General features: G+C 43.6%; 1 protein-coding gene across 1 annotated transcript in view; it reads right to left on the bottom strand.

Annotated features, from left to right (window-relative positions):
- Positions 1–24,432, bottom strand: part of LOC132400343 (phospholipase B1, membrane-associated-like) — a 70,988-nt gene that overhangs the window by 30,980 nt on the left and 15,576 nt on the right. The window contains exons 6-15 of the mRNA XM_059981296.1: positions 23,804–23,877; positions 21,200–21,243; positions 18,988–19,096; positions 18,268–18,319; positions 10,210–10,290; positions 9,267–9,332; positions 6,954–7,054; positions 5,106–5,187; positions 1,759–1,863; positions 557–652 (exon numbers count right to left, since the gene is read on the bottom strand). Coding sequence (XP_059837279.1) covers positions 557–652; positions 1,759–1,863; positions 5,106–5,187; positions 6,954–7,054; positions 9,267–9,332; positions 10,210–10,290; positions 18,268–18,319; positions 18,988–19,096; positions 21,200–21,243; positions 23,804–23,877 — 810 coding nt within the window. The remainder of the gene's footprint in view (positions 1–556; positions 653–1,758; positions 1,864–5,105; positions 5,188–6,953; positions 7,055–9,266; positions 9,333–10,209; positions 10,291–18,267; positions 18,320–18,987; positions 19,097–21,199; positions 21,244–23,803; positions 23,878–24,432) is intronic.

Genomic DNA, 24,432 nt, shown 5'->3' with positions numbered 1-24,432 from the left:
CCACCCCCCCCCCACTCCCTCCAGCTCACCGACAAATTAGGGGCAACTTACAGCGGGCGCCGTTAATCTTCCAACGAGCTCACCCATGGAATGTGAGAGGGAACTGGGTCACTCAGAGGAAGCTCTTGCAGTCACAGGGAGAAGGTACAAGCTCCACACGGACGGGTGCGGAGGTTGGATTGAACCTGTGTCCCTGACCCTCTGAAGCAGTGGCTCTACTAGCTGTGTCATTGGGATCTGAAATGAAACAAAAGCGTGGTGTCTACTGGATTAACCTGACAGTGATGTCCTCCTGGGAAGCAAGTTTACCACCCAGTCCTGTCTGTGGGCCGTGACTCCAGATGCACTGACGTGGGCTGACTGTTACTGCTTCCTCACCTCAGAGACATCCATGAATAGTGACCGAGGAGACCACAGATGCTTGAAGCTGGAGCAACAGGCAAAATTCCAGAGGAACTCTGCAGGTTAGGCAGCATCACGGAGTGGGGATGAAATGCAAGGATTGCCAATAATGTCCGCATCTCAGGGACGAGTAAGTAGTCAAATACTATCTTACCATGTTGTTCCAGAGAGCTCTGGCCACCTGTGTGTGGAACTTCTGGCTTAGATGGAAACAGTCTGGGGCAAAAAATGAGGTGTCTGGATGCCCATTCTAAATAGAAAAAGAAAAGACACATAGAATGGAATTACACTACAGGCCGATGAATCTAAGGATGCAAATAAAGATCTAAAGAAATCTCACCTGCATTGATTAACAAAAAACGAACAGTTATAGAGTCATACAGCACAGAAACTGGACATTCTATCCAGCGAATCCATGCTGGCCATCAAGATCCGTTTCAAGATCCGTTCAAGATCCATTTCAAGGTCATTCCATGTTATTCAGCCCATATTCCCATCGATACCCTCAGATTCTACCGCTCACCTGCACACATAAGCCTGTTAACCTACCAAGCTACAGGACTTTGAGATGTGGGAGGAAACCAGAGCACCTGGAGGAAACCCATGTGATTGTAGGGAGTATTGCACATCAGACCATTGAACAGTGCAGCACAGGAACAGGCCCTTCGGCCCATAATGTGTGTGCTGAACACAATGCCAAATTGCTTCTGCCCGTGTGTGACCAATATCTATCCATTCCTTGCAGACCCCTGTGTCTGTCTTGAACACCACCACAGTATCTGCTTCCAGCACGTCCCCTGGCAGCCTGTTCCAGCACTCCAGAAGCTATGGCTGAATCAGATTTGCTGGCGTTGTGAGGCACTAGCTCTAACAGGCACCAAACAAAGTGGGAGAGGAGTGATTATACTAACTGCATTCATTTCCTTTTTAGGCTAATATTTCACTGTGGCCAGAAATTATATCTGAGGAATTTAAATTGAATGAGTTAAGTCATCTGGAATGAAACACCAGGCATGTAAGTGTGAGCCAAGATGTGGTAAAGTCCCATCAGTTCTGTACTGTCCTTCAACTATGGAGCTCTGCAGCCCATACTCAGTCTAAAGACCTGCAGCCTTGTGACTCGCTCCGGGAAATCCTCGAGGAACACCTGACTGACCCATCCAGTGGCACCAATCCATTACCTTAGCCACACTCCTGCCGCCATTCAGGGGAACTGCCTCAGTGCTGCCCTCTCGTGGGCAAGCAAGACGTGCAAAAAATGCTGACCTTCCTGGTGAGGTCTACCTCCTGAAATAATAAATAAGAAGAAATAGGGAGGGAGGGGGTTGTTTGCAATAAATAGTTGTCAACACTTACTTCTAAAATTGGGATCTGCACATGGTGGAAAAAAGGCTGCAAGGCGACTGTGAAATCTTCTCGTGTGTCGTATCGGCCTGATTCAACAAGCATCCGAGTGGTAAGCTGGCGGGTTGGGGGGGGGGGGTGAAACAAGTAGAGAAATAGTTGAGTGTTGTCCCACAGTGAGGTGATCCAATGCCCTATTCTCTGGCTTGCAGCTTATTCTGTAGGTACAATATTATCAGTGCCATGTTTCTTTAAGATGTTGGTCTAGGCATCCTTTGAGATGCTTAGTCTTGGCACCAGGTGAAACCTTAGCTGGGGTATGCATCCTGAATTCTACAGAGAGTTCACCACGTCACACATTGGCACCGTGGGGCCTGAATGCCGATAGAAGGTGCTCAATATGCACTTCCTCACCGTAACAGCCCCTCCCAAGCTCCGATCCTCTGACATGACAAGAACAAGCACATGGGAACATCACAATTTCTGGATTCCCCTCCAAGTCACACACTATCCTGTTTAGGATGTTTCCTTCTTTGTTGCTGAGTCTAAGTCTGGAACTCCCAACTCAACGGCGCGATAGGGGGTTCTGAAGCACTGCTACAGCTGCAGATGGCAGCTCACTGTCGTTTTCTCAGAGGGCCAGAGGGTGAGCTTCCAGAAAAGCCCACATCAAGAAAATGTATTTAATAATACTTATGAAAAGAAGCAGGTGTAAACCATTGATTATCTCCTGTCTGCTTCCTGATGGCTGATAGTTTACTTTTGCTTCTGTTCCTTGTGCAAACATATATCTTGAATCCCTTCATAATTGAAAATGTACCAACTTCTGCTTTGACTGTACTTAGTTACTGAGCCTCCATAGCATTCTTACGTAGAGAACTCCAAAGTTTTATTGCCTCATGGGTGAAGAAATTGCGCCTGAAGGAATGAAAGGGTTACCGTATGAGGAACGTCCGGCAGCTCTTGGGCTGTATTCCCCGGAGTTCAGGAGAATGAGGGGGGATCTCATAGAAACATTCCGAATGTTAAAAGGCTTGAACAGATTAGATATGGCAAAGCCGTTTCCGATGGTAGGGCATTCCAGAACAAAAGGGCACAACTTCAGGATTGAAGGGTGTCCATTTAGAACTCAGATGTGGAGAAGTTACTTTAGTCAGAGGGTGGCAAATCTGTGGAATCTGTTGCCACGAGTGGCTGTGGAGGCCAAGTCATTGGGTGTACTTAAGGCAGAGAGAGATAGGTTCTTGATTAGCCAGGGCATCAAAGGGAATGGGGTGAAGACAGGGGAGTGGGGATGACTGGAAGAATTGGATCAGCCCATGATTGAATGGCGGAGCAGACTCGATGGGCCAAATGGCCTAATTCTGCTCCTTTATCTTATGGTGTTATGATCTCTGCCCTGAATGGCTGATCCCACATTTTGAAACAGAGAGTCCTGGTTCCTGACTTCAAGGCCAGGGAAAACACCAAATTTGTTTTCACTTTGTCCATTGTCAAAACTGAAGGATTTTGTACCTATCTGAAGAGCAGGGCAGCTCCCAAAATACCGTTAGAATTTTGTGTTTAACAATTGATAATTTTTTTCCTATATTCCTTTTCAGGATCTGGGCATCACTAAACAGGCCATTGTTTATTGCCCACGAGAAGGTGGTGGTGAGCAATCTTCTTGAGTCAAGGTTGACTAGGGAATTCCAGGAAAGCGAAATACGATTTACTGATTAATAACACTGAGCATTTTCTAGTGCCCTCATTTTTTGTGATATGTTGATCCAAATTGAATCTAGTACTCTAAGTGCTGCTTTAGTGCAGGGGATGCCTACCCTAAAGAAGCTTAAATCTTCACTACGACTGGAGTTCAGTGGAACCCTCTCTCACGGCTCCCTCTCTGTGATCTCTGTTGCCCTCCAACTTTTCACTCCTCCCATCATCTTCCAGCTGGCTTCTTTCCCCTCTCCCCACCCCCGCCTTTTTGTCCTGGCATCTTCCCCTTCCTTCTCAGTCCTGAAGAAGGGCTTCGGCCCAAAACGCCGGCTTTCTATTCACTTCCACAGATGCTGCCTGACCTGATGAGTTCCTTCAGCATTTTGTGTGTGTTGATTTGGGTTTCCCAGTCTTCTTCATTCCATGGACCCCTACCATTAACTGAGTTGGAAACGCCTGCTCTAGTGCTTTGTACAGCTCAGGTAAGACCTCCCTAATCATGTGGAGTCTGAGAGTCAGACAGCATGGCAACAGACCTCATTGAACCAATTGTTTCTGTTGTCCAGAAAGCTGGTCCCACCAGCTTGTGTTTGGCCCAAAGGCCTCTAAGCCCCTCCTATTCATACACTTGGCTACACGTCTTTTAGATGTTGCTAATGTGTCCACCTGAGCCAAATACACACCACCCTCTGTGTGAAGAACCTGCGTCTGATGTCCAACTTAAATCTCTCACTTCTGATCTGAAAACTACACCTTTTAGTTTTTGGCAACCCTCCCTCAGTAAAAGACTACGTGGCTTCATATTCTCTATACCCTCATGATCTGACACGCCTCTGTCTGGCCAGCCCCTCAGTCTCCGACTGTATTACAAGTTAATAAGCATCCCAGTTGCCTTTCTAATAAATTAGTCACCTCTCTTCCTCTGTTGCATCCTGCCATTTTCACTGCATCCCAGAAAGGGATGCCAGAAATAGTGGTGGAGGCATTCACGTTAAGAATGTTTAAAAGCCATCCGGCTATGGGGCAAGTGCAGCCGATAGGAATCGCTTACTGGGCAAGATGGACGAGATGGGCTGAAGGGCCTGTTTCTCTGCTAAATGTTTCTGTTACTGTATCTCAGTGCATGTGACAATAATGAGCCAATCACCATTTGCATCCATTCCCTTCCCCAAATGTTTCCTCTCCCACTGATTGAATATGAGGGACGGAATTGGCAGGGTGCTTCCATGGTACTTGTCAATGGGGAGTTTTGAACACTAAGAATGTCTCTAGTGTGGATCTCACCATCACAGCGGGTGATTGAGCCAAATGCTTCTGGTAGATGTAACCAGAAGCTGGATAAGCAGATGAAGGATTTGGTGAGATGCTGTGTGGGTTGAGCATTATTTCCAGCCTACTGAATCGCCTGATTCAACAATATAAGTCAAGGGTGACAAGATCTAATAACTAGGAGCTCTCAGTATGATATCTCGAAAGATCTCAGCCTTATCTTCAGGAGCAGCTAACATTAGGAGACAGACTTTCATGTTAGGAAGACTTAAGTCGCAGCTCTGGGCAACTTCAAGGCTCAGCTCAGAATTTCACTGCTGATTGCCTCAAAACTGTCAAGCAATGTGGTAGGAGTGCTGAGTCATCAAACGTTAAAGCCGTGGAGATACCTGATAGGCCCTGTTTGCTTCAGACATCATCTCCAGCTCTGGAGAGTTTTCACTGGGCTTCACAACACAGTAACACAACATCCTGCAAATACACAGCAGACAATTTACTCATCTCCGATCTTGTGTTTCTTTACATCACATAATCCCCCTGTTTCAGCACGAATCAGGCAAAAGTTTCCCTCTGATTTGGGTGTGCCTTTCTTCTGCTCAATAACCATTTGAATAACAACATCGACCAAGAATCATAAGAAAGAATCCTTACAATTAGCACTGAGCATTAAAACATACCCCAAGCACAAAGCGGGTGAGTGACCTCACCGAGCAACAGTAGCGTAACAGTTACATTTTCAGAACGGATTTCCAGTTCTCAGCAACGGCTGATTTCATCAGTTCTGATCAGAAGGCATGACCTTTCTTCACAGATAATCAGATACTTAGTATTTTCTATTTTTATTTCATGTTTCCAGCATCTAAATTAAAGTTCAGTTAAATATATAATTCCAGGGTAAAGATAGCATCAGGCTGACATTGAAACTCAACTTGCTGTAGAAATTCTTTGAAATTTGAACTTTGAAATTCTCCTCAATTTCCACTGCTCTTCTGGAATGATATGTTCCCTATCTGGTCAGACTATTGTCAGACTACTAGTTAACTCTCACCTAACCTTTGAAATACCTAACTATTCAACTCAGTGTGAATTAACAATTGGCGATACATCCCAGAGTGATTGCAGGAATGAATAAGTTAAAATTAAAAAAAACCCTCTTTGGACATTCTCATGCATAAAGTTAAACATAGGACATTCTAGCACGGTACAAGCTCTTTGGCTTACAACGTTATGCCAACATTTTAACCCGCTCTAAGATAAATCTAACCCTTCCCTCCTAGATGACCTTTTGTTTCTCTCTCAGCTATAGCTTCCTACAGCATTTGTTCTGCAGTGTTGCTTTTGTCTCTGGGGGAATACTCCCAATAGATCCTATCCTGTTTCTGACTTCCACTCACACTGACTCAGTAGACAATGCCTCTATGAAGTCCTCCCTTACTGTAGCTGTGATACTATCCCTGATTAGCAATGCCACTCCCCACCTCTTTTACTTCCCCGCCTGTCCCTTTCAAAATATCTAAACCCTGGAACGTCCAGCAGCCATTCCTGCTCTTGTGACAGCTAAGTCCAGATCATCGTCTTTCCATGTATTGACCTATGCTCTAAGTTCATCACTATTATAACCATATAACAATCACAGCACGGAAACAGGCCATCTTGGCCCTCCTAGTCCGTGCCGAACCCTTAATCTCACCTAGTCCCACCTACCCGCACTCAGCCCATAACCCTCCACTCCTTTCCTGTCCATATACCTATCCAATTTTACCTTAAATGAGACAACTGAACTGGCCTCTACTACTTCTACAGGAAGCTCATTCCACACAGCTATCACTCTTTGAGTAAAGAAATACTATTGTTCCTGATACTTCCTGCATTTAAATAGACACATTTCAAACCATCCAAATTTCCTGCCTCGCAGACTCCCCATGCACTGCATGGGCCTGTACACCACCCCCTGACCTATCCCATACTGCTGCTAAACTAATTTAAAGCTTCCCCAACAATTCTAACAAATCTGCTCACAAGGATGTTGGTCCGTCTCAAGCTCAGGTGTGAACTTCCCTTATTTTGCGGGTCATACCTTCCCCGGGAAAGATCTCAATGATCCAAGAAACCTGAAACCCTGCCCCCTGCACCATTTCCTCAGGCGAGTGTTCATTTGTCAAATCATTGTATTAGCTCCCAAAGATGGGATGTAGTGGCAAGATAAGGGAAGTATGCACTAGGTGAAATTACTGTACCTCATAAGCGTTCTGGGGCAGCTCACTTCCTTATCCTGATAAAGACGTCGCAATGGAATGAGCTCCAAGGTCTCGACCAAGTTCACAAATGCTCTGGGAACCTGAAGAAGTTCAGTAAACATCAAAGGTAAAAGTGTTGCACGAATAGATTGTTGCCAAGCCTGCAGCAAAAGTGCATTTAACAGCACATGCTGCTCTAACTGATTGATAGAAACGTTTCAGAGGGATGCGATAAAGTCTCAGAGAAATAGATCTCAGTTCTTGCTTGGTGACACGTTGACCACAATGTTTGGATCAACCTGCAGATGTTTTTCCTTGGGTTTGAGTTTACGTCTACAAGGGGCAAATGCATCTGAAGAACTTAAGTCAAGAGTTCCCATATTATCGCAGTAAGAATTCCAGAGCTCAGGACGTGGGCAGTTCCTAAGCTGCGAGGAGAAAATTGTCAGCAGTTTTAGGTCCCATATTGGAGGATGGACATGCTGACCCTGGAGAGGGTCTAGAGGAGGTTCGCAAAAATGATGCCAGGAATGAAAGGGTGATGTATGCAGAGTGTTTGACATACCTGTGTCAGTAGTTGATGGAGTTCAGAAGGATGAGGGGAAGGGAGGGATCTCACTGAAATCTCCAGATACGACAGGGCTTGAATAGAGCCAGTGTGGAGAGGATGCTTCCATTAATGTGAGAGTCTAGGAACAGAGGGTACAGACTCAGGATAAGGTGACATCCCTTTAAAACTGAGATGAGGAAGGATTTCTGCAGCTAGAGGATGGTGAATTTTTCACCATAGATGGCCGTGGAGACCAAGGAATTGGGTGGATTTAAGATGGAGATCGATACCTTATGTATTGAGGGTATGGTTTAAGGGTTACAGGGAAATGGCGGGAGAATGGAGTTTTAGAAAATCAACCATGATTGAATGGTGGAGTAGACCTGTTGGCCTGATTCTGCTCCTATATTGAAACGCTAAGGCTATGCTTGTAGTCTGACCAAAAAAGAAACTCGTGTTTTCAGAGTCTGGAAACAGAGCCCTTGACTCAGTGGCTCTGCACCAACCATCAAGCACCCACATTACCACTCAGGAGTCTCTCACTGAGCCAAACAGAGGTAAATTTCCTTGTCCCGAGATCAGTATCAGGCAATTAGAGCTCTCAGGTTGTTGTAGAGCCTATAGTTTTCTTTGTGGTGTTGCAAGGATTGTAGAGCAGTAGAACTATACACAGAAGAGCCTTTTCTGATGGCAGTGACTCTCAACCAAACATCAGTATAAGATATGACAACGTGTAAAGTTCATATCACACAGTGTGCTCAGTTGTTAAAGATACTGAATATACACTACAATTACCTGTCCTCACTCTGAGGCTTTGGGCCTATTTGAGCACTGGGGATGAAGCCATCTTCTCTCATTGGCGGCTGGTTACCTAGGCCTAGTGAGGCTGAGCTGATCAGAGTCCCATGCTTAACAACACCTTCAGGCACACCTCACAAGTGGCTATAGACATGGGCAGAAGTAACCTGCCCCATTCTGACTGGAGGTTAGACCAGACAGCAATGTGGCAGATTCCCCCTTAAGCTGTATTCCATTAGCTGCTGAGCAAACTGAGTATCTGATAGTGGTAATTGCTACCTGCATAAGAGACCATGTCACATGTTTACCACCTATACCATTGCCTGTACCATGCTTGCAGTTCATTTGAAGACTGGCCTGCTACAAAATAAAGGTTTCTTTATTGCTTTTGTGTCTAAGTGACCTAACATGATGTTCAGCTGCAGAGACCAAATACATAAACTTAACCCAGACCTTTCAATCAGATGGTCTTTGAAGGCTATATTAAGGAGGCCAACACATGACCCTGTTTATCACAATCTCATCACTGAGGTCATCAACTACCTTCCACGTCAATTGGGTATTTTCGCAATCTGATCTGACTACTTTCTAGAGAACTTTGTTTTAGTCATGGCACAGATACTGTCTAAAAAGCTAGAGTTCATAGGAGTGAGGTGAGAGGGTAAAAGTTTTTAAAGGGATCTGAGGGACAACTTCTTCATACGGATAGTAGCATGTTCTCAACACTCGGACAGGTCCATAGATGACAAAGCTTTAGAGGTGTTGGGCCAAATGCAGGCAAATGGGACTAGCTTTGATTGGAGTCATGGTCAATGTGGATGAGCTGGGCTGCAGGGCCTGTTTCTGTGTTGTAATATTCTCTGACTCTGTAAGATATCAGCGTTAAGAACTGTACATACACAGCGGGAGATTGGTCAGCCCACAGTGTGTTAGGGTTTGAGATGCAAGGATTATTGTGAACTTACCTCATCGAGGAGGATATCCAGTGCCTTCTCAATCCGTTTAGCAAAGTTTATAGCGGAAAAATATGCCTAGGAAGACAAAATGGAAAATAGCTTAAGATCAGCAGCCTATGAACACAAAGAGCCAAGGGCCTACTGGGAAAATTGACCATAATATTCAGATGCACCTAACATAACTAAGAAAATTGCTGCCTGCTCACACTGGTCTGTGCTATGTAGACTGCAGGCTGTTTTGAAAATACTGTTTGGAAATGTTGGTTGCGAGATAAATATCAGCCAGGACACCAGGTGTGACTCTTCCTGGTCTTTCCTACAGCTCCATGGGTCTTTTGTTTTTGTCTCTGAGAAAGCAAGTGTCTCCATTTAACACTTCTTCCAAAGGGCAGCTGCTCTGGCTGGTTGCATCACGTTCTAGTATGGAAATTTAAACGAGCAAGAATGTAGGAGACTGCAGAAGGTCATTGATTCAGCCAAATACATCATGGCAACAACCCTCCCCACTATCAGAAGTATCTGCATGAGGTTCGGCCTCAAGAGGGCAGCATTTTTCATGAGGGATTTGGTTTGAGATCCCCACCATCCAGGCCATGCCATCTTCTCACAGCTACCATCAGCAGAAGTACAGAAGTCTGAAGTCCCACACCACCAGGTTCAATGACAGCTACTTCCATTAAGTTCTTGAACCAACCTGCACAACCCTAAAGACTACCTCAGTATGGTAGTACAATGACTATGTACGTTGACAATTTTGCATCATTGTGTTTGTTCTTGAAACACTTCTGCACAGCTTATAGTTAGTGAATGTTGTGTTCCTGATGCTTTGTGCCCATGATGTTGTTGCAAGTAAGTTTTTCATTGTACACGTACTTGTGCATATGACAATAAGCTCAAATTTGACCTTGACCTATGACCTTTCTGAACCCCCATAAAGAAAAAGGCTCGTTACCGAATCTGTGCAGTAATTGCACAAGTCGTTGCCCCCGATAAAGAGGTTGATGATCTTCCAGTCGTTCTGAAAGTCAATTTTCTGTAAAAGAAAGCAAGGAAAGACTTATCAGCCAGTCCCATCAGAAGAGTTATTGGGTCTGCAGTGAACTCCCCCTTGTTCTGGGGTAAAGCCAACCCTCCAATCTGCTGGTGGGCTGGTCTACTAATTAAATATATTCTGGACTTAAAAGGCTGCCTTGAGAACAGTTGTCTTAAATCAGTCTGGTTTGCTAATATCCTCCAGGGAAGGTAGATTCCCCTTATTTCCTGCTCTAGTCTGTCTGAACCAAACCCATCTAACGTTGGTGATACCTAATTGCTCTTCGATATGGTGTGTTGTTCCTTTCCACACCTTGTGACCTCTTTGCCGTTTCTGTAGCATTTGATTGATTTTTACGAGATCGAGTTACTAGCTCAACACTCAACCCAGCATGGATGGAAAACGGGCAAGGGGCTGGCTGGCCGGATTTGAAAGTCCAGTGCAGTGCTGATGCCGCTACACCACTGGCCGGAATATCTTCTTTATGGTCCATCAGGTTATTGAGTTCAAGGGCAATGGGAGGCAGGCAATAAACGCCAGTCTTACCAGCGAAGCCCACACCCCATGAATGAAACAGAGGTGCAGCAGTGGTGGGCCAGTGTAATCACTGATAATGATGAATTATGAGGGAGTGCAGACATGCATAGACAAAGAGCCCCAACCTAGAATGTTCCAAATTGATCTCTCAAGGAATCATCAGGTGTGTAGTGCATGATAGTGGAAGGATGCATCTCAGACTGGAGGTCTGAGACTGGTGGTGTGCCACAGCGGATGAATGATGGTGTCTCTGGGAACTTTTTTGTATGTTATTTATATAAACAATTTGGATGTCTATGTACAAGGCATGCTTAGTAGCTATATGGACAGTACTAAAATAAGTGGTATTGCAGACTGTGGAAAGAAAGTTGTCAAAATTACAGAGGGAGATTGATCAGCTGAGCAAGTAGGCTGAAGACTGGCAAAGGGCTTTGAATTCAGATAAGTGCAAAGTATTGCATTTAGGAGGGTTTATAGCATGAATGCCTGATCCTGGGGAGTGTTGTTGAACAGAAGGCCTGGGAGTACAAGCACATTGTTCTCTAAATGCAGTGTCTCAGGTAAATGGGACGGTGAAGAAAATGCTTGACACACTGGCCTCCATCAGCCATGGCACCGAGCTTGGGAGTTGGGAAGGTACGTTGCAGTTTTACAATACGTTGGTGAGACCGCAGATGGGTTATTGTGTACAGTTTTGGTCATCTTGTTATAGGAAAGGCATCACTAAACTGTAAAGAACGCAGAGAAGTTTTATAAGGAGCTGCCAGGGCTTGAAGGCCTGAGTTAAAGGGAGAGGTTGGACAGACTAGCACTAAATTCCTTGGAGACTGAAGGGTGATCTTATAGAGACATACTGTACAAACTCAAGAACACACACAGTCTATTTTTCCCCAGGGAAGGGGAAATAAAAACTAAAGGCTAAAGGTTTAAGTTAAGAGGCAGAAGATTTAAAAGAGACCCGAGGGGAAATCTATTCATGCAGAGGGTGGTGGTATCTATGGAATGGGATACCAGAAGAAATGGTTGAGGCAGGACAATAACAACATTTAAAAGACGTTTGGATAAGTACTTGAATATGAAGAGTTTAGAGAGATATGGGCCAAATACAGGCAAATGAGACTAACTCGGTGGGCACCATGGTGGGGATGAGTGACTTGGGCCAGACAGCTTGTTTCAGTGCTGCAATACTCTAGTCATTCGAGTCATGAAATAATGATGAGAAGTCGTGGGGTGGAAGATTCCAAAGGCATTGCAATATATTAGAGGGGCTGAGAGATATTCCATGATACTGGGGTCACGTGTGCCAGATCCCTTGCATCATGGCTACCTTTTGGTCCCATTTGGATTTATCTGCTATTGGAAAAGTTTCTCATATCCACAGCTCTCATAACCTCAAAGATGTTCCAAAGGTGCTATTCAGACAATGAAGTAATTATTTGAAAGCAAGGTTACGCTAGTAGTGTACAGCCAGCTTCCACAGGAATAATCAGCTCACCTCGTGACCTCTTTTACAATAAATACAAACACTTAATCTCTCAGTCAAACTGATTACTGACTTCAGGAGAAGGAAACCAGAGGTTCACGAGCTACTCCTCAGAGGATAAGAGGGGGAGAAGGTATGCAACTTTAAATTCCTAAGAGATATTATTTTGGGGGACTTATCCTTGTTGAAGGCAATTGAGTTATCGAAAATCAGTGCTGCCCTGCTTATCCAAATGGGAATTGGCTCTGCTCAGCAAGTAGATGACAGCACCGTCGACTCCAATGTGCTGCAGGTGATCGAGGGCTGATCTGACCAAGGGTCAGAGGTGAGCCAGGACCGGCCTCTCTAGGGTCTTCATGATGTGCGAGGTCGGGGCCACTGGATGGAGTCATTCAAGACTTACAATTGGCCCTTCTTGTGTACTGGGACCACATGTGATGTTTCCCATAGAGTCAGGACCTTTTCCAGACTGAACCTCAGATTGAAAACGCGCTGGAGAACTCCACACATCTACTCAGCACACTCCTTCAGGACCTCGGGGTTCACACCATCTGCTCTCAATGTTTTGCCATGTCTGAGTTTCCCCAGAGCCCTTCACATCTGCTCAGTAGTGAAGGTGAGTCCATGATGACTTGGGAGTTGGTGGGAGGTGGGGATTGGAGGAGGTGAAGACCAGGATAATTGCAGTTGGCATGTGGAGATGTGGATGGTAGGCTTAGGGCAAGGAGGGGGACATAGACAGTGGTAGCCTGTGTTGTTCATTCGCGTGTTGAACCGGAGGGGGGAGGAGGGGGAGGCATTGGTGCTGAGGGTGCATTGGATGCCTCAGCACTTGAACAGGTGTGTTGAGGAGGTGTGACCAGGGGGGCAATTGTCAAACCTATTGAAGAATTGGCTTACAGTAACTCATTAGCCCATTCATGATTGCATTCTGAGGTTGCTCTTCACGCCTCTCCACACCTCCCGTAGGCTACTCTGCCCAATCTTGTCCTCTAGTCCTCTCCTGTATTCCTCTTTAGCCACCTTTAGCTCCCTCTGCACATGTTTCAATTCCTCTCTGTGCCCTGATCTAAAGGCTCATTTTTATGGTTGAGAAGAGCCTTCAGATCACTGGTGACCCATGGTTTGTTGTTCGGAAAGCAGCGGACAGTCCTTGATAGTATTACAGTGTCCATAATGTAACCTGTAATGAACTATATAAACAACAAAGAATGCTGAATCAAACAACGTATTTGCAATATTACTCAAATATTATCGTAATATTAAATACACAACAGTCCTCCTTGCCCAGCTATAAATTCCAACTCAATATAGAATGCAACTCAACTCAAATATATATTCTATCGCTCCCCAGTTATATTTCTCTCTCAGCACTGGAATAAACGGGAGAACTGGAGCTTTCTGCTGTTGATTCCAGCCATGTAGACCTGACACAGTGTGCGGTCTTTTCTGCTTTTCCTTTGGATCATCTCTGCCATGATAGGGAGACTTCTGATATGCATTAGGAAACCAGAAAGGCTTTCTAAAACATAGTGTGGCATTTTTATTTAACACTATTTCACCTTTGAAATGTTTGAGTTTTCCAATGCCCCTCTTGAACACTGCTGTGGCATCACCCAGTACCTTTCAGTTGGCTCTGTCGCAGGGGACATGGCATGCAAACAGTGGATGGGTCTCCAATCAAGTTGTAGTTGTCTCAGCCACTCATGACCTCCTAATGCCGGCTCTCATAACTTTTACCACAAACAAGCCCGATGTGCCTTGATAGTTGTTGTGTTTCCCAGAGGAATGTCATTCCCAGAGGAATAATCTTCTCTCCAGTATACTGTAAGTTGTCAGTTGGATATCTGCAGGCTTCAGTTCAGTATCTCTGAAATGCCATTCCAACTCACTTTGTAGAATGACTGAAATAGCTGAGCCAGTGTCCAATTTCATTTTAATTAATTTGCCATTCACTTCCGGTGAAAGACGTATTGCCCATCCCCTGTTAGCCGCCACATTGTAAGTCTTAAGGCTACTCACTCCTGTGTCACTCTCATCATTATCAGATCTCCTTAAACTTCTCAACTTTCACCCTTAACCCATGACCTCTGGTTGTAGTCCCACCCAACCACAGTGGAAAAAGCTGGCTTGCACTTACCCTATCTATAACTCTCATAATTTTGTATACCTCTAACAAATCTCCTCTCAATCTTCTATGTTCTAAAGAATACAGTCCTAACCCTTTCAATCTTTCCTTATAACTCAGGGTCTCATGCAACATGCTTTTAAATTTTCTCTGCACTCATTCAACCTTGCCTAGATCTTTCCTGTACGCAGCTGACCAAAACTGCACCAAATACTCCAAATTAGGCTGCATCAGTGTCTTATACAACTTCAACATAACATCCCATCTTCAGCACTAAATGCAGTTATTTATGAAGACCAATGTACCAAAAGCTTTCCTTACTACCCTATCAATCTGTGATGCCATTTTCAATGAAATATGGACCTGTATTCCCAGATCCCTTTGTTCTACCACACTCCTCAGTGCCCTACCGTTGACCGTGCGAGACTTACCCTGGCTGGTCCTACCGAAGTGCAAAACCTCACGCTTGTCTGCGTTAAATTTCATCTGCCATTTTTCAGCCCATTTTCAACCCATGATAGGTTTCCTCACTGTCCACTACACCCCCCAATCTTCACACACAAAATGCTGGTGGAACACAGCAGGCCAGGCAGCATCTATAGGAAGAAGTTCAGTCGACGTTTTGGGCCGAGACCCTTCATCAGGACTAACTGAAAGAAGAGATAGTAAGAGATTTGAAAGTGGGAGGGGGAGATATGAAATGATAGGAGAAGACAGGAGGGGGAGGGATGAAGCTAAGAGCTGGAACATTGATTGGCAAAAGGGACCCAATCTTGGTGTCATTCGCAAATTTGCTGATCCAGTTAGCCACATTATCATTCAGATCATTGATATAGATGGCAAATAAAAAAGGACACATCACCGATGCCTGTGACACACCACTAGTCACAGGCCTTCATTCAAAGAGGCAACCTTCTGCTACCCCTCCCTGGCTTCTCCCACAAAACCAGTGTCTAATCCTATTTACTACCTCATTCTCAATGATGAGTGACTGAACCTTCTTGACCAGCCTCTCATACAGGACCTCATCAAAACCCTCACTAAAGTCCATCCAGACCACATCCAGTGCCTTGCCTTCATCCATTTTCCTGATAACCTCCTTGAAAACTCTATAAAATGAATTAGACATGATCTAATATACATGAATCTATACTGGCTATCCTTATTCAGTCCATGTCTGTACAAATACTCTTATATCTGGTCCCTTAGAATACCTTGCAATAACTTTCCCACAACCGATGTCAGACTCACCAGCCTATAATTTTCTGGATTCTGTTTAGAGTCTTTTTTAAACAGCAGAACAACATTGGCAATCTTCCAATCCTCTGGCACCTCTTCTGTTGCTAAGGATGTTTTAAATATCTCTGCTAGGGCCCCAGCAATTTCTGCACTTGCCTCCTGTGGGGACTGGGGATACACTTTGTCAGGCCCTGGGGTTTTATCCACCCTGATTTGCCTCAGGGTAGCAAACATCTCCTCCTCTGTAATCTGTACAGGGTCCTTTAAGTTGATGCCACTTTGCCTCTATAGACTCTGTGTCTGTCTCCCAAGTAAAGACAAATGCAAAGAATGCATTTAAGCTCTCCCCAATCTGTTTTGACTCCACATGTGGATTACCATTCTGGTCTTCCAGAAGACCAATTTTGTCCCTTGCAATCCTTTTGATCTTGACATATCTGTAGAATCCCTTAGGATTTGCCTTCACCTTGTTTGCTAGAGCAACTTCATGCCTTCGTTTAGTCTTTCTGATTTCTTTTTAAAGTGTTCTCTTGCACTTACTGTACTCCATAAGCACCCCATTTGTACCTCCCTAAGTATACCTGCAATGCACCTCCTTTTTGCTCTTAACCAGGGTCTCAATATCTCTTGAAAACCAAGGTCCTCTACAATTGTTATCTTTACCTTTTATCCTGACAGGCACATACAAGCTTTGTACTCTCAAAATGTTGTTTTTGAAGGCCTCCTGCTTTCTAAGTGCACCTTTGGCAGAAAACAGCCTGTCCCAATCCTCACTTGCTAGATCATTTCTGATAGCATCAAAATAAGCCTTTCTCCAATTTAGAATCTCAAACCATGAATCAGACTTATCTTTTTGCATGTTTACTTTGAAACTAATGGCATTGTGGTCACTAGATGCAAAGTGTTCCCCTACACAAGCTTTTGTCACCTTCCCTGTCTCATTCCCTAATAGCAGGTCCAATGTTGCAGGCTCTCTTATTGGGATTTCTACGTACTATGAAGGAAACACATTTGACAAACTCTATCCCATCTAGTGCTTTTATAGTATGGGACTCTGAGTCAATATGTGAAAAGTTAAAATCACCTACTATAGTAACCATAAGTTTCTTGTAATAGTCTGTCATCTCTTTACAAATTTGTTCCCTTAAATCCCTAGGACTGTTAGGTGGTCTGTAATATAGCCCCATCAACGTGCTCAAACCGTTCTTGTTTTTAATTTCCACCTATAAAGCCCCACTAGTCCAGTTCTCCAGTCTGCCCTGACTGAGCACTGCTGTGACATTTTCCCTGACTAGTAATGCCACCCTCCTCCTTTAATCCTTCCTGCTCTGTCAAGTCTAAAACAACAGAACCCCACAATACTGAGCTGCCAGTCCTGCACCTCCTGCAACCAAGTCTCACTAATGGCTATGACAGCATCATTCCAGATATCGATCCAGGCCCTGAGCTCATCCACCTTGCACTGAAATGTACTCTCCTTCCTTCTGATTCTGCTTGTGAAACCTAACTTGTTCTGCAATCAACAACATGTTTGGTTCTAAATGTTCCTGTATTACTTTCGCATCATCAGCAAAGCTCATTTCAGCTGGTTTGGATGGAGCAGTTAACTTCTAAGCAAACTGTTAGCCTTTAATCCAAATGCACTCAGCAAAACTGCTACTTGCTTCTCATCGTCTGTTCTACTTGCTTTAAAATACTGCTTAATTTGCCCAGTATACAATATCCAGTTATCTCTTGTGCCATTGAACTTGTCTATCTTTCCAACATAGCCCCCCATTTCTGCTTTTTTAAAAAAATATGATTATTATCACCCGGTTTAGAACCTTTATTTACCCTTTTTTAAACTCGACCTTTTCTCTTCCCTCTCAAAGAAACAAAAGCTGTGCTGCTTTCTATTTAACTTGAACTGTGCCTTTTTTTAAGTTCGAATGTCTTGCTGCACTTTAACAGGTCTTGGGTTCATTCAAAACTTCCTCTTCACCACTGGTATGTTTTGTAACTCCAAAACATAAAATGAATTGAAAGCTGGGAATACATGTCTTAGTTTTGTCTTTACTTTAGCGAGGCACACATATGACATGGTGGCATGATGATACATGCCATTCACGTACTCTTACACGTAACATGTAAACAACAGAAAATACATAATAAAACAATAAATTCACAATATTATCAAATATTACTGAGATATTAAATACATAATGCTATCAATCTCTGCACTCTGTGACCAAGCCAGTTATCCACATAGTCAAGTTTCCATGGATCCCCTGCTTCATGACTTTCTCAATAAGCCTACCACGAGGAACCTTGTCAAATGTACAGAACTCCAGTCTTTTCAAGATGAGATCTTTCACATCTTAGATATGACATAGGTTTTTGGTCCAACACATCATTTGAAAGGCAGCCATGCTTCTGTTCTGCACTGAAGTATAGGACTAGGACTTTGTACCTAAATGCACGGAGTGGGATTCTTGCTTAGAAATAAGAATGATAGTGTCTGAACCATAGCAGAAATGAATAAGCAGAAGGGCTGTACACCAATTTGATCACAGATAAAAAAACAGATGTCTTCTCATTAAGCGACTCTTACCGAATTATTTTTCATGATGTCCACCAATTTTCTCACTTGACCTGGAAGATCTCTAGATGTTGGGGGATAAAATGCACAATAATTGATAATATTCCTTTGAACATGGAGATGAGAATGGTAGGGTAGCAAGCTCTAAGGATGATGGATTTTGATCTTTTCAAGAGTGCCTTGTATTAAAGATGTTATTGCATTCTGTTTAAAGATGAAGTTTCTGCTGATCACAAAGCGGCAGAGAAAGCCATTGAGTTTGCAAAAATCGTTGCTGATGAATATCTAACAACAGAACAAGTCTATAATACTTATTGTTTTCATGCCTTACGTAAAACCTAAATAAGTAAAACACAAATACAGTGTACTGTAGCCTTTTAATTAAACATGGCATCATAGGCAGAGACTGAAAGCCTGCTGTTGTTTGTTGTTGTTCAACAGCTGATTCAGGTATTCTCCCGATGCTGCTGTGCTGATTTTGTTACTCTGCACACGTTATATTTTCATTAATAGTATGTAATACCTTTTACTGTTAGTGTGTATGGGTGATGAGCAAGTGTAAGACAAGGACTGCTTACCAGTAGCACAAAAATTTCAGTGGGAAATGATGATGATCCCAAGCCATCTCATTATGAATTTTAAAAATCTGAAAAAATCCAAAATCCGAAACACTTCCAGCCCCAAGCTTTTCAGGTAAGGGGCACTTAACCCCTTCACGGAAAGTTAACATACCCGGCCAAAGCTCCAGGGAAAGCCTGATTCAGGAACACGTTTGGCTTATCAAGGTTCCCTTTTCCAGTAGAAAATCCAGTCAAAGAAGGGTTAAATTCACGGAGGATATCTGAGGGATAGAAACCAGGAAGATATCACAAAGAGAGACAATGCCGGCCGCTGCATAATACTTCACCAGATCCAAGGAAAAGTTAACAGTCAGCAATATTTTTTGAAGAACTGACTTCCAAGGGATGTGATCAGCAGAGCAACTTAGATAATAAATACACTGAACCATACTTGCTCAAGAGCAGATTCTACCTCCCCAACCTCAATGTACCATTCAACAATTGCTTAATTGATTCTAGGAACATCACTCCCACCACCTTACCAGACGTCTACTATTCAACCTCTTTGTTTTTTTGAGCCCAAGACAATTTTGCTATTAGAGACTTGATTGACCTCAAGAATGACTTTTACTGACTTCCTTTCACTTCAAGTAAAACGGTCAACTTTGACCCCAGAGTTAGTCCGTCATCCCTCTAACATGTTTCTTGATACTTCTTGATGCAATCCATCCTGATCTCTCTTGTTGTGGCTGAGTGTTAAGCCATGATGAATTAGTGTTTGGCAGTGCTCCTGCAGAGGGCCTCAAACCATTCCTAAACAAAACGGCTGTGATATAAGGAGAAGTTGCTGTGTTTGAACTCTCCTAACAGACAGGAGACTTTGGTTGAAATCCTTATTGGGAGCTGCTGAGTAGAAACAGCAGTTTCTGTTTTTACTTTTGATTTGCAACAACTGCAGTTTTTTTTTCCAATTTTCAATAATTCCAATAGGTTGAATCCTTCATGCAACGTGAAGATTCCAAGTGTTGACTTGCCTTGCACCTTTAGTTCTGCCAGTGACTATTTTTCGATTGTTTCATTTCAATCTTAAAACTGATGGGAAAAGTTACACCACAGTACACAAAAACATGGGAGCAGAATTGGACAATTTGGCCCATAGAGTCTGCTCCACTATTCCACCATGGCTGGTTTATTATCCCTCTCAACCTAATTCTCTTACCTTCTCTCCATAACCTTTGACCCCTGACTAATGAAGAACCTATCAGCCTCCATTTTATATACGCATACCAAATGTCTTGACCTCCACTGCTGTCTGTGGCAATAAATTCCACAGATTCACCACCCTCTGGTGAAAGAAATTTCTCATCTCTGTTCTAAAGAGATGTCCTTCGATTCTGAGGCTTTGCCGTCTTGTCCTAGACTCACCCACTATAGGATACATCTTCTCTATGCTCACTCGAACTAGTTCTTTCAATATCTGATAGGTTTCAATGAGATCCACCCCCCTCATTCTTCTAAACTCCAGCAAGTACGCAGGCCCAGAGCCATCAAACACTTCTCACACATTAGCCCTTTCAATCCCAAGATAATTTTTGCTAACCTCCTCTGAACTCTCTCCAATGCCAATATATCTTTCTCAGATAAGGAGGCCAAAAATACTCACAATACTCCAACTGTGGTCTCACATTGCCTTATATAGTCCCAGCATTATGTCTTTGCTTTTATACTCTAGGCCTCTCAAAATGAATGCTAACATTTCATTTGCCTTCCTCACCACTGACCCAACCCACAATTTAACCTTTAGGGGATCCTGCATAAGAATTCTCAAATCCTTTTGCACCTCCAATTTTTGAATTTGCTTTCCACTTAGAAAATAGTTTACACTTTTATTCCTCCATCAAAGTGTATGACCATACACTTCCCTGCACTGTATTCCATCTGCCACTTCTTTGACCATTCTATCTATCCATCTTGAGTCCTCTTGCAGCTCTCTACTTTCTCGATGACCCACCCCTCCACCTATCTCTGCATTGTCCACAAAATTGGCCACAAAGCCAACAATTCCGTCATCCAATTTATTGGCATATAATGTGAAAAGAAGCTGTCCCAATATTGATCTCTGTGGAGCACTACTAGTTAGCAATAGACAACCAGAAAAGGCCCCTTTAATCCTAACAACCATTCACTCTTCTATCCATGATAGTATCTTTCCTATAATACCATGAGTTCTTATCTTGTTAAGCAGCCTCATGGTGGCACCTTGTCAAAGGCCTTTTGAATATATAAGTAAATGACATCTACTGACTCCCCTTTGTCTATCCTACCTGTTATTTCCTCAAAGAGTTCTAACAGATCTGTTAGGCATTGGAAGATTGGTGACTTACTTGGTAGAGTTGTAGTGGTTTGTAGTGATCCATCTCCTCCAATACTGCAAAAAGAGGAAGTAAATCAGACTGGAAAAAATACCTGCATAGTTTTTAAGTACTATTTCTAATAGTTTATATAGTGTCTCTCAAATATTTTTATTCCAGATTTTTTTCCTTACCAGTTCGCTCATTCTCCAGGTGCTGAATCTGGAGTCAAACTCTTTTCCTACAGTAACTTCATTGCTTTTGTTCCATATTCTGTGACTATCAGCAGAGAAGCCGTTGCATTGAGCTATCTCAAACTACGTGATGTGACCTCCGGTCAAGGGACTAGAGATTCAGTACAGAGCTGAGGAGAAATATACTCCAAATTTTACTGGACTCGTATCCAGGATAAGCATACGACTCATGATTTGACCTCTGGGGATTGACTATGCTGGTAAGTTAAAAATCTGGGATAAAAAGCCTCCTTAAAGGTGAGCATGAAGTTACTGGATTGTCATAAACAGCCACTGGTTCGTCATCTACTATCCTTACTGAGTCTGACTTTAATGTGGCCCAGACCTACTATTATTGATGAACTAGCCTCTGAAGTGAGTGATGCCTCACGCTATTCAGAAAATTAGTAGTGATGACAATAAAGCATTTGTTGTAAGAGGAGATTTGTTGGGGAAGTCAAAAACTAGAAAGCAAAGGTTAAAGGTGAGAAGGGAAAGAATTAAAAGGGACTTGAGGGGTAACTTTTTCAGACACACGATGGTGATATTTGGAATGAGTTGCCAATGGAAGCGGTTGGAGCAAGTATAATAATGATCAGAATCAGAATCAGAATCAGACTTTAATCACCAAGTACCTGTACACATACAAGGAATTTACTTCCGGCAGATGTTGTCTCTCTGCTCATAACAGATGATAAATATAAATGAAAATATAGATTATACATACAAGTAGTGCAATCCAACAGTTAGCCGACAGTTAACCGTTCAGCAAAGTGACCGCAGTAGACCACAATAACATACAAAAGGGCCTTGGACAAGTACACGAATAGGGATGTGAGCCAAAAGGAAGCAAATGGGACTAGCTTAGATGGGATTCTCATTTGACATGAAGCAATTGGCTGAAGGACCTTGCTTCTGTGGTGGTTATTCAATGCCTCTAGTTTGACATCTTTCAAACATACTAAATGCTTCCTTATGTAAATCAGGCTGGCTGAAACCTTTGCACACTGTACACCTCTCCTGTTTGCAAGGGAAGAGGGGAAATGGGATGGATGGCCATTCGCTGTTGATTCTTGCACTCTATCAGAGGAAGCCAAAATGGCTGCCCTTGTCACTTGGTTGTGCTCCTCACTTTAATCAAGGCCAGATGCACCATCAATAACTCTCTCTGAGACGTACAGGCGAGATATCAGCTTTTATTGACTGGAAGAAGGAACAAGCAGTGAGTGACCACCACACTACATCCTGGAGACAGAAAGGCCGGGCTCAGACCTCAATCGCCTTTATACAGGGGTCTGTGGGAGGAGCCACAGGAGCAGTCAGCAGGGGGCGTGTCCAGACAGGTATATGTAGTTCACCACAAGGCCACATACCATTAGTTCATTGACTAAGTTCCTCGGAAATCAGTGGCTCATCCCATCCATCCAGCCTCTCGCTATCTGCTGAAGCCAAGCCTACAAAGCAAACACTACTCCAAAACCAGTGGATTTGATGTTGAGATTTACTTTCAGACTTTGTAGTTTGCATATGCACTTTGTAGTCAGGCAACCTAGTGAGGACACCTAGTGTGTTCATATGTTTTAACTAGCTGCTCATTGTTGACCATTCTGTAAGAAGCAGCAACAAATAGCCAGCTTCAGGAAACAGCACCAATGCAGCCAATAAAATCACACGCAAAATGCCGGAAGATTTCAACAGAAACGAGAGAAAATCTGAAGATGCTGGAATTCCGACCAACACACACAAATTACTGGAGGAACTGAGCAGGTCAGCCAGCATCTGGGAGAGGAGCACAGCTGACCTTTCAGGCCAAAACGTTGACTGTACTCTTTACGTAGATGCTGCCTGGTGTGCTGAGCTCCTCCAACATTTTGTGTGCGAAGATCTCAGCAGATCAGGCAGCATCTACAGAGAGGAATATAGAGTCGATACTTTGGGATGAGACCCTTCATCAGGAGTGGAAAGAGGGGGGGAAGAAGCTGGCAAAAAAGGGTAGGGGGAGGGAAAGGAGTACAAGCTAAAAGGTGAAAGATGAAACTGGGTGAATGGGGGTGGGGAATGAAGTGAGAAGCTAGGAGGTGATAGGTAGTAGAGGTAAAGGGCTGAAAAAGAAGGAACCTGAGAGGAGAGGAAAGTGGACTATGGGAGAAAGGGAAGGAGGAGGAGCATCAGGGGGAGCTGATAGGTAGGAGATGAGAAGGGGTAAGGAAGGAGCCAGAAAGGGGAATAGAAAAAGAGCAAGGGGTAGGGGTCTCTTTATTGCTCTCCATTGATGCTGCCTTACCTGCTGAGTTCCTCCAGCATTGTGTGTGTGTGTGTGTGTGTTATCCTGGATTTCCAGCATCTGCAGGATCTCTCATGTTTACCAAAGCAACCAGATGCTGTTGGATGCAATGCCTCATACCTGAAGGACAGCCCCCTATACTGCGTTAACACGTCCAGAACGTCTTTGGGTTTTGAGCCTATCCCATTGCCTGCCTGTAAAACACAAGGAACAGCATTGATTTCTCCTCCAAAGGTGAGATAAACACTTCTCCAATGGCTGTCAAGGAAGAAGTTGATGATGAGACAACATGGGGTGGTGAATGAGTGACTGCAACCAATCACACCTTCTTGGTAAAAAGGAAGAAAGATTTGTTCAAAATTAATTTACTTAGCTCCGGTCGTTGGGTTGGTATCTTCATACTAAAAGTGACCTGTCATTTGAAACAGGTTGGTACTTTAGAAACACTGAGCAGCCTGCCCTTCCATTCCCAGATGCAGCACCGCTGATCAGGCTAATCCTCATATCTGGACCACTTTCAACCCCTCTTGAGAAAATGAAACTAAGACAGGCAAGACATGGATCTAGTTCAACAGTGGAACAAGCTTGGGGGCAGAATGGTCTACTCAATGCCCTAGTATGTGAAGGATTCAGTTTGACTGCACTTGATCATGTGTAGCAGCTGCTGCCACGTTGTAAGAGACTTTGGAAGTAAGTTCTTCAAAGGGGTGCACAGTTACAGCAAACTGAACTGCTCTGAAAAATCATTT

This window comes from Hypanus sabinus, chromosome 10, assembly GCF_030144855.1.
Source record: "Hypanus sabinus isolate sHypSab1 chromosome 10, sHypSab1.hap1, whole genome shotgun sequence".
Lineage (NCBI taxonomy): Eukaryota > Metazoa > Chordata > Chondrichthyes > Myliobatiformes > Dasyatidae > Hypanus > Hypanus sabinus.
This window is presented reverse-complemented; position numbering and strand designations above follow the sequence as displayed.